Source organism: Molossus molossus, unplaced genomic scaffold (assembly GCF_014108415.1).
Source record: "Molossus molossus isolate mMolMol1 unplaced genomic scaffold, mMolMol1.p scaffold_m16_p_10, whole genome shotgun sequence".
Classification (NCBI taxonomy): domain Eukaryota; kingdom Metazoa; phylum Chordata; class Mammalia; order Chiroptera; family Molossidae; genus Molossus; species Molossus molossus.
Genome location: NW_023425345.1, coordinates 101,905,047 through 101,920,665, shown reverse-complemented (window position 1 = coordinate 101,920,665; position 15,619 = coordinate 101,905,047). Strand labels below are relative to the sequence as shown.

The 15,619-nt window shown below is 36.1% G+C and overlaps 1 protein-coding gene across 4 annotated transcripts in view; it reads right to left on the bottom strand.

Moving 5' to 3' along the window:
* The window catches only part of USP12 (ubiquitin specific peptidase 12), a 101,470-nt gene that overhangs the window by 31,361 nt on the left and 54,490 nt on the right, over nucleotides 1–15,619 (bottom strand). For 3 of the 4 annotated variants that reach the window (XM_036251765.1, XM_036251764.1, XM_036251766.1), the window contains exons 2-3: nucleotides 14,527–14,607; nucleotides 4,021–4,234 (exon numbers count right to left, since the gene is read on the bottom strand). In XM_036251765.1, coding sequence (XP_036107658.1) covers nucleotides 4,021–4,234; nucleotides 14,527–14,607 — 295 coding nt within the window. Of the gene's footprint in view, nucleotides 1–4,020; nucleotides 4,235–14,526; nucleotides 14,608–15,619 lie in introns of those variants that run through there. The other variant, XM_036251767.1, reaches the window with a different exon arrangement.

Sequence of the window (15,619 nt, the reverse complement as noted above, 5' to 3'; positions counted from 1 at the left end):
GAAGAAAAACGACTGAAATGAACACGGAAAATTATTTACTCAAATATATTTAGTAAGTGTTATTTGTGAATAACTAATATTCCTGAAAACACCTGAAAACACACACACACACACACATTTATATTTGTATCTCTCCACAGACCTGAAACATTGTTTTTTATACACACACACACACAGGTTACTTGAGACTAGGCCCTTTCTGTCTCATTCACAGCTGTATCCCCAGCACTTAGAACAATGCCTGCCACATAGTAGATGGAACTGACATTTTTTGAATGAATGAACAAACTAATGAGGAACAATAGGGGTTGAAACAGCTAAAAAACTACATGAGAAGAGTAAATATGGCCCAAAACAACAATCTTAACTATGTAAATTGGAGCACAGCTGTAGATGCCATCTGATCTGATACACATAAATGATCTCATACTCCCCAGGTGGGTCAACTCTAGCTAATATAATTAGATCACCAACCTGTATTTTAATTCTTTAAAATAATAGAAAACCTAGAGGAAATTACTAATTTTAAACAGATGGCTTCATTTCTTACCTAGACCCACCGCAACACCTACCTGATCTCCCTGCTTTGTCTCATGCTACCCTGCCCACCCATTCCCACAGAGTGGCCACCCAGCAGCCAGAGGGCCCTTCCTTAAAGCAGATCCGAACATATCACCTGCCCACAACCCTCAATGACTTCCCATACCTTTCAAAATAAAATCCACACTCTAGACCCTGCCTTTCTCTCTAACCTGATCTGCATCCTACTCCACTCTGGCCACACTAATCCTCGTGATGTCCTTTAAGCACTTAGGGCAACTGCAATTTCTGTTCTATCTGCTTAAGACGATTTTTGCCTCAGATCTTCTAATGGCTTCTTTCTCACTTCAAATCTTTAATCTAACACCACTTATCAACTCCCTCCTTCTTCCCCTGTCCGTGGTTTTATTCTTCACCATGGCCATGGCACATTATATTACATAACTGTTTATTGTCTGTCTTCCCCATTAGAATGTCAGCTCCCTGAAGGCAGAAGCTTTGTCTTATTTCTATATCCCTAGTTCTGGACAGCACCTTGCACACAGTAGGAACTAAATATATAATAATTAATTCAAATTTTCAGCTAGTTTCGCATCATCAAAGATGTATGGGGCACGTCTGATCACACTGCACTTAGGAGCACTGTGCCACAGTCCTTTTATGCTATGACTGGGTGACACAAATTTTAAAGACAAAAATTCATTACTAAAATTAGATTCTTTCCAAGGGATATAAAAATGATTAGTTATATAAGGCAATAGTAGTTTAAAAATATGGAGCTAGTTTCTACAGAGAACATAAAGCATGAAGTTTTTAACATAACATGGAAGGAAACTGATTTAAGAAGAACAGTACAACAGTGAAACTTAGTGGAAATACTGAAATGGGCAATATATTTTTTACAGAGATTTAAAACAAATCAGCCAACAAAATCTCAGAAGTAAAGTTATGCAATGGATAACCCATGAAATCCTCTTTAATTTGTATGCTCATCTTATTGAGAAAAAGTTCAAAAGCCAAAAACATATTTTCAAACATAGTTACAAATGCCAGCAGCATCAAAATAATAAAAAGTCTTTTCCATTAAATATTGTTTCTGAAGCACAGAAATATGAAATGGGTCTGGAATATTTACTCTGGAATCAGTCTCACTCAACAAAGTATTAAGAAGTCTACTGTGCACTAATTTATTCTGCCTAAACACAAAAAATTCAGAAAACATTAAACAATTAAAACATGATAAACACTGTTTTTTATATGAGTTTTGAGAGGCATATATATAAAGCCATGGGTATATAAGCCCACAGAACTTACAAAACACAGTAACTTGAACTCTGTGTTCAACATGAGAGTCTATCGAAAATTTTTAAAAATCATTGTACACTTACAGATCATGTTATGGACTGCATGTATTGTGTCCCCTCTAAAATCATATGTTGAAACCCTAATCACCAGTGTCATATTATTTGGAAATAGGGCCTGTGGAAGGTCATTTAGGTCTTGAGAGCTGAGATTAGTGCCCTTATAAGGAGAGACATGAGATTCTCTCTCTCTCTCCACACACACACACACACACACACACACACACACACACACTGACAATACAGCAAGAAGGGGACTAGCTGTCTGCAAACCAGGAAGAGGGTGCTTATCAGACACTAAATCTGCCAGCACCTTAATCTTGAACTCCCCAGCCTTTAGAAATGTTAGAAATAAATGTTTTATTGTTTGAGCCACCTAGTCTAGAGTAATAGCAGCCCAAACTAAGGCAGAGCACATGCAATATATTAAATAATAAGGTCAAGAAAAAAATGTACTATTAGATAAAAAGGAAAATAATGTATGTTCTGTGTGAGTTTCATGTTTCTGATGTTAACTGTTTCTAAAACACTAACAAAAATCACTGAGGACAGCATGTTCAATTATCATGTACATGACTTTTCTACCAAAATTTTAAAAGTTTTATAGCAAAAGATCTGAAATCACTCAGTCCACATTCTAACAGAGCTACATTTCGCTTTCTTAAAAACATAAGATACTAAACAGATCTGTAATCTAAGAAAATAAAATGTTTAGCTTTCATCAGAGAAACACAATGAAGATAAATTTTGGTGAGCAATTAATCAACTAGTCTATTTTTTGCATATGGAGAAAATGAACAAAATCTTTAACATGTACCAGGTGCAAGAATAATAGACTACAGACACATTATTCCAGCATCTTCTTGTGATTTAGAAAATAAAATATGACCCAGGCTTATCTCAATTCAAGTGATAATGAACAGTGTCAACTGAGTTAAGGGCAGGACTACCCAGTTGTGTTTAATAACCAACCTTAAAAGACTTCTCAAATCATATTTCTGCAGATAGCTTTCTCTTTGATCACAAAATTAAACTAAAAATACCACACAATTTTATATCTACAAGGACTGAAATGCCCACCTTAAACAAAACCCGGATTTTATAAATTATTTAAATCCCCCTGGAGTTTTTTGAGGCAGCTTAGATGCCAGGGAGAAGTGAGGGACCCTGACAAGTTACCTTAACTTCTCTGAGCCTCAGTTATCTCATTAAAGCATAACAATGTCTAACTTATGGGCCTGAGTTATGGCTTATTGTAAAAATTAAACTAAAAATATTATGAGAAAAGGGAAGTGGGGTTTAATCAGTAACTATTTTTAAAAAGAGGGAGGTTGGCTAAAGCTATGTATCCCAAGCCGGAAAGTCTGATTTCTTGCTCTGGCTCTTCCCTCCCAGGGTGCAGCTCCTGGCAAGGCTGGCAGCTTGCTGTCTTCACGGCCAAGGTGGGGGAACACGCTCTGCGCGTCAGACTATTATAAGGATTAAATGAGTTAAGTACATAAAAGCATTACAAAAACAACAAATAAATAATAATGTGTGTGGGGGGGGGGGGCTTCATTCTTGCTAGAAAAGCCAAGAAAAAAATTTATAATTTCTCTTTGCCTGGCATATAGATTCTGACCGTTGTATAACACACTTCAAAAAATCACAGCTCGCCCTGGCCGGTTTGGCTCAGCGGTTAGAGCGTCGGCCTGCGGTCCGGAGAGACCCGGGTTCGGTTCCCGCTAAGGGCACGTACTTCGGTTGCAGTTTGTCCCCGGCCCTGGTTGGTCGTGCGGGTGGCAGCCACTTGATGTGTCCCTTCACGTCGATGTTTCTCTCACTCTCTCTCTCTTCCTCTCTCTCCCTCCCACTCTATCTGTACAAAAAATGGAAAAATATCCTCGGGTGAGGATAAAAAAAAAAAAAAAAATCACAGCTCATCTATTAATTACTGTTTGATCATCTCCTCACTAAACTAGCCTGCCCTAAAGATGGGAACATCACCTTTGATTCTTCAACATCTAATAATCATCTGGCATAAAGAAGATGCTCAGGCAATGCTTGCTGAATTGCAGTATGCTGTATTTAAACTTCCTGTTAAGTAAGAAACACGTTCAGAAGTAAAAAAAAAAATTACCATTTTCTTTCCGTAATCTTGTTATGAACTTCTTGGGAGGTATAACTCCAACCTTTTTCTTCTGGGTGGCTATGCTATGAAACAGATCTGCTAAGCACGTAAGAAGATTCTCCTTCTTCCTAGGTTGACTCTTGTATGCTAGAACTTTTTCCCGAAATGGACGACAAAAATAAAGTGCTTGAAGAACTGAATTGCAGTAGCAGGTATTCCCAAACTAGAATAGAAAAAAAAATTTTGGTTAAATTTAGGATAATACATTTTCAAGAGAAAGAATTTCCTAGCGTATAGTTGAGAGACGAGAAAGAGAAAGGAAATTTATAACCCCTGTAAATTAAAAGAAATCTGAGAATAGAAATAAATTTTCTGACTGCAAATTAGCCATTTTAACATTAAACAGATGTTCTAGGTATCTGTTTCAGGTTAAAGTTGAAGGAAAATATATGCAATAAATCTGGTCTTTCTGAAAATGATTTAAATAACTATATAGTTTGAATAGCAAGATCAGTTGTTTCAGATTCTGGATAAATTTTAAATTCCCATTTTTATTAACAGTACTGATTGTATACTTAAGTATTCTACATATTGTTTTCTTAAAAGCAAAGAGTGACTTTTTTCTTAAATCAGGTTCTTAAGGGCCATCCAAAAACAAAATACCAAGAACAAACAAGACCCTCTGAAATATTACATTAAAAATCATCCATATGAACAGCCTAACAACCACTGAAATGCTAGATCACTTATTCTTGCTCTATTAGAAAGAGAAACATTAGTCCCAGAGTTATATCCCGAACTATGAATGGATCTCTCTCTAATTGGCCATGTGATCTGGAGTATGTTACTATACCTTACTGAATTTCAATTTGCTCCTCTTTAGGGAAAAAATTCCTACCTGACAGAGAAAATGACACATAGTTTGATAAACATTTATTGCCTTCCTTTTCCCTTCCCACTAATAGTCACTGGCTCCCAAAGTCATGTGATAAAACACCCAAAAGTCAGTGAATAAGGGTTAGGAAAGAACTTTAATACTGTAAAAAAGGAATGATGACAATTCTCATAGTACTGCCATGGGATGAGAACACATATATATTAACTTTAAAAGTCTAAGTAAAGAAGAGTGTTTAAGAATGGACTATGTCAAATGTATGTCCATAAATATGTACGTGTTTGCTAATATTTAAAAACTATGGAGGATAAATTAAAAGCTAATGAAAATAGTTATTTATAGAGAAAGATGGAAAAGAGTAGAGAAATGGCCCTGGTCGGTTTGGCTCAGTGGTTAGAGTGTCGGCCCGCAGACCAAAGAGACGCGAGTTCAATTACGGTCAAGGCTAGTACCTCAGTTGCGGTTCGGTCCCTGGCCCTGGTCAGGGTCATGAGGGAGGCAACCAGTTGATGCATCTCTCTCACATAGATGTTTGTTTCTTTCCCTGCCCCCACCCACAAACACACACACTCTGACTAAAAATAAATTTAAAAAAATATCCTCAGGTGAGGATTTAAAAAAAAAAAGAAAAATGAAAAGTGAGATTCCTGTGAATATACATTGTTATGAAGTTTACTTTCATCCATTTTTTGAAAACTATATAAAAAAGAGAAACAAAGAAATTCCTAAAACTGAAAACCCTAATGTGTATCAAGCTGGTGGTAAAACTACAAACAGAGAAAAATTACTTCAAGCAACTTTAAAACAGAATTTTTACTATACATACCACTGAAATACAATCTAAGAATAAAAAACAACAAATCTTAAATAGCATTCAGTAGTTATATTGTTAGAATTAATCTATTGCTATTACTTTAAAACTCATACAGATACATTGTAGGACAAAGCAAGCAAGAAAGTATGTTAATATCCTTAGGAACACAACTTTTTAATGTAAAGGAAAAAAAATAAGTCACAGAGTAAAAGCCTTATAAACTTAAATTGGAATTAGAAATATCAATATAAAATTATGCCTTTTTGTAAATCTTAAAGAGTGTGTGTGTGTGTGTGTGTGTGTGTGTGTTTTCAAGGTCTGTCCACTAAAAAGGCCGAGCAACAATAAGCTTTCCCTGTACCCACATTGTGGCCTCTAAAAAAGCCTCTTCCCACAAAAAGAAACTAGGACACCTTGCAGATAGGGTTAAGAGAGGTCTGGGACAGGAAATGAACAATGTATAAGATAAGCCTAGAGAATCTTTTAGTGGGGATACAAAAGCCAATATGCATCAAGAAGAATTACCGCAATGAACAAAAAGCACATAAACTACATAAAAATCTATGAATTAATAATAACATTTTAAAAAAAAATCTTCATTAGTCTCCTGGGGAGGCTGCAAACTAACATATAATAGAAAAGGAAGTTTTAGCTTGCATTTCTTATAAGAATCTTATTTCATGGGGCACTAAATAGGACGTTCTTGTTTATATATAATGACAACTAATATATTCAGAAGAAATGGTTGCAAATAATGGACAAGGCAAAAAATTATCAATGGATACTAAAAACATTAGAGGTTAAAGGTTGATAGGGAATTTGAAAATGGAGGGCTTAGACCTGAATCCCCCATGCATTCATTCCAGCATCATTAAAAATGAACAACCAAACTTTTATTCTCGTGTTGTGATGCACCAAGAAACTAACATCTCCTATGAAGTATTCTTGTCTTACAAAACAAAACCACTAAACTTTTATCAAGTACCTAGATCTAATTACCAATTTACGAGACATTCAGGAAAAGAGGAACAAAAGTTAAACAATACCACAAAAACAGAAATGGGGACACGAGACCCAGTTGAGGATATATGACTTCTCCATTCTCATTGCTAATCAAAGCCAAGAACTGATTTCATAAAGGCAGATGCTTTAAAAGCTTTCTAGAGAAATGCTAAAAAAGTGTATGATGATGATGCATTAATATTATTGATTATAAATATAACTATGGATGTATTTCAATAAAGCTTATCTAGAGGCTAAGGTCATCAGCATTAAGAATCTATAATTGTAAAGATTAATTTACCAATTACTCACTACTACTCTGAAAAGCACTAAGATTTGTACCACACTCTAATGACCAATAATGGCTCTTTCAACTGAAGAGAAGATACAATCTCCATAATTTGGATATTTTTATTAAAGAATAAGCAACAAGGGACTCAAACAACTTCCACAGAGGAGGTAGAAAAAAACAAGACATCACCTCACAGTATATTAGAAAATTTTATAATAAAGCTTGATATACTTTTATAATGAATTATTTGAGATTTTCTAGTATGGTCGTCTTTTACTTACCTTCATCTATCCCACCAAAGAAATATTAAAGGTTGAAATATTTCTCCAGAATATGCTAACTTTGAATCTTATTCATAATTTTGAAACTTTTTCAATGTCCTTGATTTTTTTAAAAATATGTTTTTATTGAGTTTTAGAAAGAGAGAGGAAGGGAGAGGGATAGAAACATTGATGACAGAGAAACATCGTCAATTGGCTGCTTCCTGCAAGCCCCTATTGGGGACAGAACCGGAAACCCAGGCATGTGCTCTGAAGGGGAATCAAACTGTGACTTGTTGGTGCATTGGATGATGTTCAATCCACTGAGCCACATAGGCCGGGTGATTTCCTTGATCTTTAATATTACTATTAAAACCTAAAATTATATCCTTCAAGTAAACGCTCATACAAAAAACGTGCCTCAGATGATTTCCTCTGTCCTCCTTGTTTCTAAATGCTCAATTTTTTTCCTAAAAAAGACATTATTTAATGTTGAAACCTACCCTATATTTTTTCCGCTAATTCTGACAATCAAAGGTCTGACTTGAGTTAAAATCAGGGGAAATACATTTTAAAAGTTGCCACTCTCCTACTAAAGGCCTGATCATTGATTTTTTTTTTCCAATTGTATACTGAACACAATGATTTATCCTTGCTTTCTCTAATGACTTTTTCTCTACATCTTAAAAATGTCCCCCACAAATATTTATTATGTCCCCATCAATAAGATCATTTAAGACCATCTCTCTAATATATGCATATTTATAAATTATATCTGTACTACAGTATGTACACTAAATATAACAAATGTGATTAAAATGAAGTGAACATTTTTAATTTTTGTCTTACATTATTTTATTTTCACTAAAAATCATTAATATTTAAGTGAGAGCAATAAAACGAATATGCTTTTTTGGTAAACTGTGGGTTATAGATTTTAATACAGCGATTTGTTTGAAGTCATTCAATAACCGTCTGCCCCAGAAACAGCACAGCATGGCAACTAAGCGCATCTGAAGCATGAAGCCAAACTGTCTAGGTTCAAGTTTGGTTCTGCTACTTGACCTTGGGAAATTAAGCCACTCTGTTCTTCAGCTTCCCACCTGCAAAATGGGGTTTGTGATAGATAGCATCTACCTCTTAGAATCTTCTAAAGAATTAAATGAATAATCTGCACAAAGCACTCAGAATAGTTCCTAGCCCCTCATCATTACAGTTCCTTTTGAAACAACCTTTTAAAGCTATTTGCCCATTTTGAAGAATTAGATTAACTGAAATTAGATCATATAATCTCTAAATCTGTATTTAAATTACAATACATTGCAAAGGCATAAATGAGTAAGAGAGAGTGATACTGTCATCTCTCTGACACTACTGGACTTGAAGTAACAGCACCATTTCACACAGGGATAGAGCACGGATGCCAGTATCATCCATTTATTAAGAATTAGTAAAGCTTAATCTACCTTTCATTTTTAGATAAAAATAATAAACATTAGAAATTCTAACATTTTCTTCCCATACCCCTAAGAATATCTTCAATAGTATATTTAGGGACTACTGGTTTTAACATTATATCAACAGAATTGCCTTTTAAAAATGTTTTTAAATGTTTAAATGCTCCACTGCCCCCATGCTGGAGGTTGGCAATGGTGCCTGTCCTATGAACATCCCCCTCTAAGGAAAGGCCCTCTTCCCTGGGACTACAGTTTCTGTTAAAGTGGTCCTGTCTGTAACACTATACCTCACACTGCCCGACCCAAAACCCTCACTGCAGCCAGTGGACCTAATCCAAAAGTGTCCTTCCACAGACTTGTGGACATCTGTTGCCTACCCCCAAACACTCTTACTTCCCTGGTCCCATGCTTCCTTCTAGGAACTGACATCTCTAGGCAAATTCTGCAGGATTGTCTGTCAATTGCAAATGCTTTTATAAGTTGAGCACTTGATCCAATCTAGCCAGAGACTTGGGCCAGAGCTCTTTGTCAGGTCTGATGTGGATGTTCTCTGGGATCTCTGATAATGTAAACCTCAATTAGCCCATAGCCATCAAACTGATGTAAAAGAAAACAGAACTAAGAGATATTTGTTTAGTTGACTTCATAACTCACAAATAGGAAGTTTCATTTTTATTTCTCTCCTTCTTCCATAATGGCCCCTGTGTTCCCTGAGTCCAGAATTCCACTTAACAACTACTAGTAATTCAGGCTAATAAACCTTTTATAAGATGGTCTAGGAACACAATCATCATTTTACAACAAAGATTTGGGAGGAAAGAACTTTTCATGGTAGCCTCAGAAACAGACTTACTGAGCTCAACCTACTTGTGTGTTAGGGCTTACTGTATTAGAAAACTAATATAGAACCATACAATAAAACAATGAAAACAGATTATTAAAAATGTATTGACTGTACAAAAAAATAAGAAATACTACTAGTTTAAATCACTCTCTACTATCAACTTTACTATAGTAATTATGCATCAGCTACAAGAAATAGGGGGAAAGGCAATCTGTTTTATCAGAGGAAAACAACTGTTTTCAAAGAATTTAGCTGACTGTATAAACAGCTGGTATGCAAGCAAAATATTTTACAGCAGAAGAAAGCTTCCAGGGATTTCTCTGCCTTCTCAGGATTGTTTCTGACCCCCAATACCACACCAGTATTTCTCCTTTCTGACTTCCAATAACATCAGGAGTATTAAAACATCTACACGAGATAAAGCAATAGGAAATCCCCACTCTAAGCATCATGTAGACTACTATGACAGACATCAGAATTATCATTCATTAAGAGTAAATTGCCATAAAAGCTATCATTTGTAAAAATATTCCTCCAAAATAAAAATATTTGCAACGGAAAATAATAGAAAATAGGTTGTCATGAACAATGTTACAGTAACCACGCTGTTAAATTCTCTGTTAAATTAATTAAACTACGGCTATTTTTCTTCTCTTCACTAAAAAAAAAGTCTAGCCCTGGCCGGTTGGGCTCAGTGGTTAGAGCATCGGCCTATGGACCAAAGAGTTGTGGGTTCAACTCCGGTCAAGGGCATGTACCTCAGTTACGGTTCCATCCCTGGCCCTGGCCGGGGTCGTGCGGGAGGCAACCAATTGATGTGTCTCTCTCACATCAATGTTTCTTTCTCTCACACCCCTCTCCCCACTCTATCTGAAAAACCAATGGAAAAATATCCTTGGACGAGGATTTTTAAAAAGTCTATTTTCTAACTGCCCAAATATATGTACTATTTCCCAAAGGCAAGCACTACTGAGCAATTCTACCACTCCAAGGTCACAAACAGGGCTCCAATCAGGCATATCTAACAGGAACTCTTTTCAGTATATATATTTTGTAAAAGCAATTAAAATGAACCTAGAAATACACACCTAGCTGAGAACAGACCGATGAAAAGAAAACACATGTGTACTTCATTTTAACAAAACCATTGTTAGAAAAGATTAACCAACCACAAAGTTTCTTAAAGCAGCTACATTCCAGTGTTGTTTGCAATACTAACTACTTGGCAGACAGGTAAAGAGACAGGGAATAAAAAAAGCTAAAATGTTGATCTATGAATTAACTAAGCCACTCTCCCCTGCCCCCAAAATTCGAACCTTAATTTTTAAGAAACTCCTATAGTGTGATACCCCTACAAATAAAAAAGGGGGGGGAGGAAGAACAAGAGAGAAAGAGAAGCAATAATTTAAGAGCTGAAAAATAGGACTTACAGAAAAAGGTTAACAGTACAGAACACAATTTCCAAGTAGCCTAAAGTATAAATCACAGAAAAGTTCATCACTCACTATACTAGTTCTCCTGCATCTACTCTGACCGCCAATCAAGGCATTCATCAATCTTTCATAGCTGGAGTATTGGCTACGTTAGAGATCTCAATTCTTCATCATCATAAGTAGGAATCGAGATGAGAAACTTATTTCTACTCATCAAATGAATCTGTAGAGGGAATAAAGGCAAAGCTTCCTCTGATGGTCTCTTACTAACTACACTCCTTCTGCTTTTCTTGATTTCATTGAATTTCAGTTACTCCACTTAAGAGAGAAACACAAAGACTACCGTTTGCATTCAGATTGATCCACAGGGAGTAATAAAAATGATACCTTCTTAGAAACCCTTTTTGTACACGATCGACATTGGAATTTTGATAAAGTTACCATATTAAATCAAAAACAGCAGAAAAAACATAAAGAACTTCAGTACTCATTTTATGTGATCCTATCTAGGATGCTGTTTTACTTGTTCTGAGGCTATCTGTAAAAAAAAGTTAGATACAGTGTGGAGAGTTGGAATACAGGATGGGGCAAAAGTAGGGTTATAGTTATGAGTTCATAAAATACAGAGTTTATTCTTTTTTAAAAAATGTTTTTATTGATTTTTTTTTTTTTTTTTAGGGAGAGAGAGAGAGAGAAACAACAATGTGAGAGTAAAACATCAATCAGCTGCCTCCTGTGTGCCCACTATTGGGGATCAAACCTATAACCCAGGCATGTGCCTTGATTAGGAACCAAACTGGGAATTGAATTGGGGGGACCTCTCAGTCCATGGGACAAGTCTCAATCCATTGAGCCACACTGGCCGGGCAGAGCTTATTTCTGTATCATTATTAATTATTGTATTATTTCCACATGAACAACTGCACATCTACTTTTGCCCCAGCCTGTATTTATACTGGAAAAGGTTAAAGGCAAAACAACTCCCAATACATAAAAAATTACTGTTCTTTAAAAAAATAAGTTCTTCTGGGATACTCACTATTAATGGGCACAACTTTATTACAATTCAATGCACATATTAGCAATGGAGTCTGAACCAAATAAGGGTGACGGCCACAGTAAAGTAGTAAGGAAACTGAAGAAACTGGGGTTCCGCCATCCCCAGAATTGAAATGAGGCTTTTGATCACTAGACAATTCTATATATAAACATGAACATATTATATACTAGAAGTAGAGGCCAGACTTCTCATTAAACAAAGTAAAATTAAATATTCTCATTTAACTCTACTTCCCATGAAACCCTAATAAAATGACAGTAAAAGAATAGATTAGGGAAAACCTCAAAAGACCCAAAACGACAACCACAGACTAGAGATGTTAGTGAACTTGCAGAAGATAAAAAGCAGATGAAAAAAAAGTGGAAGCCCAAGTGCCTCTAAGGGACAGATGAAAAACAAACACCGATTCACTCCTGAAGACCTGGGGGTTGGCTGGGGGGTGCTGCTGCATCTAAAATCACGAGTCTGGTAATAAATCCTTAAAAGAACCATTTCAAGGCTCAGATGGTTAGAGCGTCCTCCCAATTTGCCACAGTTGTGGGTTCAATCTCCCAAGTAAGGGCACATACAAGAATCAACCAATGAATGCATAAATAAGTGGAACACATCGGTGTTTTGCATTCTCTCTCTTTCCTTCCCTCCCTCCCTGCAATCCCCTCCTTCTCTCTCTCTAAAAGTCAAAAATAAATAGACAGATAGATAAATAGAACTTTTTTTTTTAAAGGACCATTTCAACCCCCAGACACTTAACCTTTCTTTCAACTGTAGGTTAGGCTTCACAGAAGTTGCCCAGGAGACTCTGGTGGAGAAACTGAAGGACAGCAATGAGGCATGAAGAGGACACAGGTCTGAGCTAAGCTGCTCCTAGACAGAGACTGGAACGGGAAACAAACAGCCCTCCAGAAAACGCTGCAGCTACTGAAATTGGGGGAGAGGAAATGGACAGGGAGCTCTTTTCATAAAAGCCTGTTTAGAGTGAAACCCACGTTCCACCCATAATACCCCAAATCAGCTTTTCAGAATTTCGATTTTATATATAAATTAAGTTTGAGGAAAACTTCTAATAGGAAAAGCAGAGTTTAAAATGGGGTGGGGCAATGAATTTAGAGGTCTCAGAAACAATCTGGTAAGTGTAAGAAAACCTCAGCAACAACAAAAACTATAAATGTTAACCTGAGAAAAATAACAAAAAATATGCCTTCATGAAACAAGATAAAAAACCCAAAAGGAACATTCTAAGAAATAACCCATGAACACAGACAATAGCATGGGGAAAGCCTTGGGTGGAGGGGGGCAAAAGGGAGAAATGGGAGACATCTGTAACACTATCAACAATAAAGTAAAATTTAAAAAGAACTAAATTTCTTATCTACCACAATAGGAAGTCAATAGGTCAGGGTGCCTGCAGGAGGAAACCAATCAATGCGTCTCTCTCACATGATGTGTGTGTGTGTCTCTCTCTCTCTCCCTTCCTCCCTTCCACTCTAGCTAAAAATCAATGGAAAAATATCCTCAGGTGAGGATTAACAACAACAAAATCTAAGAGTAAATTCCAGAAAAACCAGTCCAAGGAGTAATTAAGTAGTCTCCTCTGCAGAGGAGCAGGAAGGTGGAGACTGCTGATTCTTTGTTATAAGCTTTACGTCTTGCAGAGATGATTCCCAAAGCAAGGGGAGGTATACATGTCACTTCAAGTGCTTTCCGCAAATCACACAAGAAATCTATTCATACATCATAATTACATACTAGTATTTGGTACCACACCAATTTTGTTCAATTTAACTTACTTTATTACCTGTATCATATATACTTATATATATTTAAGTATATAAAAAAATATATATATTTAAAACACTCATCATGGATCCACCTAACAGTATAGTACACCACAATTATATAACACAGATTTGTGGTGTTTTCCGATGTTGCAGAAGAGTTAAAAATTCTAATGAAAATTCTTCCAAAGTTTTTATAATGTATAATTACTAGATTTACCTTCGCACAGATTGGGGTTGTATTTTTCCCCTATATTTTGTACTTTTATACCTATACTAAAACAATGTCAGAGGTAATATGACAAAGACTCTATTGACACATGAAGGCATTTATAAAATTATTTGGACCACTTATTTATAGACATTTGAATAATTCTCAAAGAATCAAGAGATCATTTGGTCTAAACCACATGAAATTTCGGTTATGAGAAAATTTTGACACAAAATAGAAGAAAAATCAGGCTTACTAGGAGAAACTATTCTATTTCTAAGACTCTTAAGCAGTCAGACAACTTTGTTCCCTTCCATTAAAAAAAATTTCAAATTTCAAAATCAACTTTCTTGGCATTGAGTCTACTGATAAAAATGAACGAGTTTTCTTTAATAAATTGTGAAATGTAGTCATCATTTTTAAAACTATTCCCAACAATAACTCTAAAAGCTAAGCATCAATGAATACTTACATTGACTAATCCAAAATAGTGCTCATTGACTGGAAACTGTTCTGGACCAATCTCTTTCTCTAATGCCGAGGCATTGGCGCCCTACAAAATGAAAAACAAAAATCTTAGTATTTAGAGTATTTTCATAACAATTATTTGGACATTATGGAGACATCATTTAAATAACTAAGTTCCCTATAATTACCTAACACTACTGAAAGAAAATAAAAAAGAGTAGTGAAGAACAAAGGCTTTTAATATTACTAAAAACTAGTCTGTAGAAACTTTCTCATGTAACCAAAGCATGGAGTAAGGAATTATATTCCTAACTTGTTCCTTTTATCTAGATAATGAATTAAAGTCCCTACTGTATCATGTACTCTAAAAGGAGCTCGTGTAAAAAAAAAAGTTTGTAATCTGATAGCAGCCATCTCAGAGAGGTAAAATTTTGTGAAATTAAAATGCATATAGCCCTGGCCAGTTTGGGCAGCGGTTAGAGCGCTGGCCTGCGGTCCAGAGAGACCCGGGTTCAGTTCCCGCTAAGGGCATGTACCTCAGTTGCAGTTTGTCCCCGGTCCTGGCTGGGTCGTGCGGGTGGCGGCCACTGAATGTGTCCCTTTCACGTCAATGCCCCCCCCCACACACACACACGCTCTGAACAAAAAAATGGGAAAATGTCCTTGAGTGAAGATTAAAAAAAATCAATAAAAAAAAACACTTTAAAAAAGATGCATATATTCAGTGGCATAAGTTCTTTAGAGGCATATACCTGAGAAATCCTCACATAGGACTAAAGGTGACAAGAGAATGTTTACTGAAGTGTCATTAATGACTGCACAGCTGACAGCAATCTAGATGGTCTATAAAATATGATAGCATGTTATGTAGTAAGAATAAATAAACATTTACATACAGAAACATGGAGAGCCCTGGACAGTTTGGCTCAGCAGTTATAGTGTTGGCCCGAGGACCAAAGGGTCTCGGGTTTGATTCCCAGTCAAGGGCACATACCTGGGTTGCAGGTTCAATCCCAGCCCTGGTCAGGGTCGTGTGGGAGGCAACCAATCAATGTGTCTCTCTCACATCAATATTTCTCCCTCTCTTTCTCTCCCTC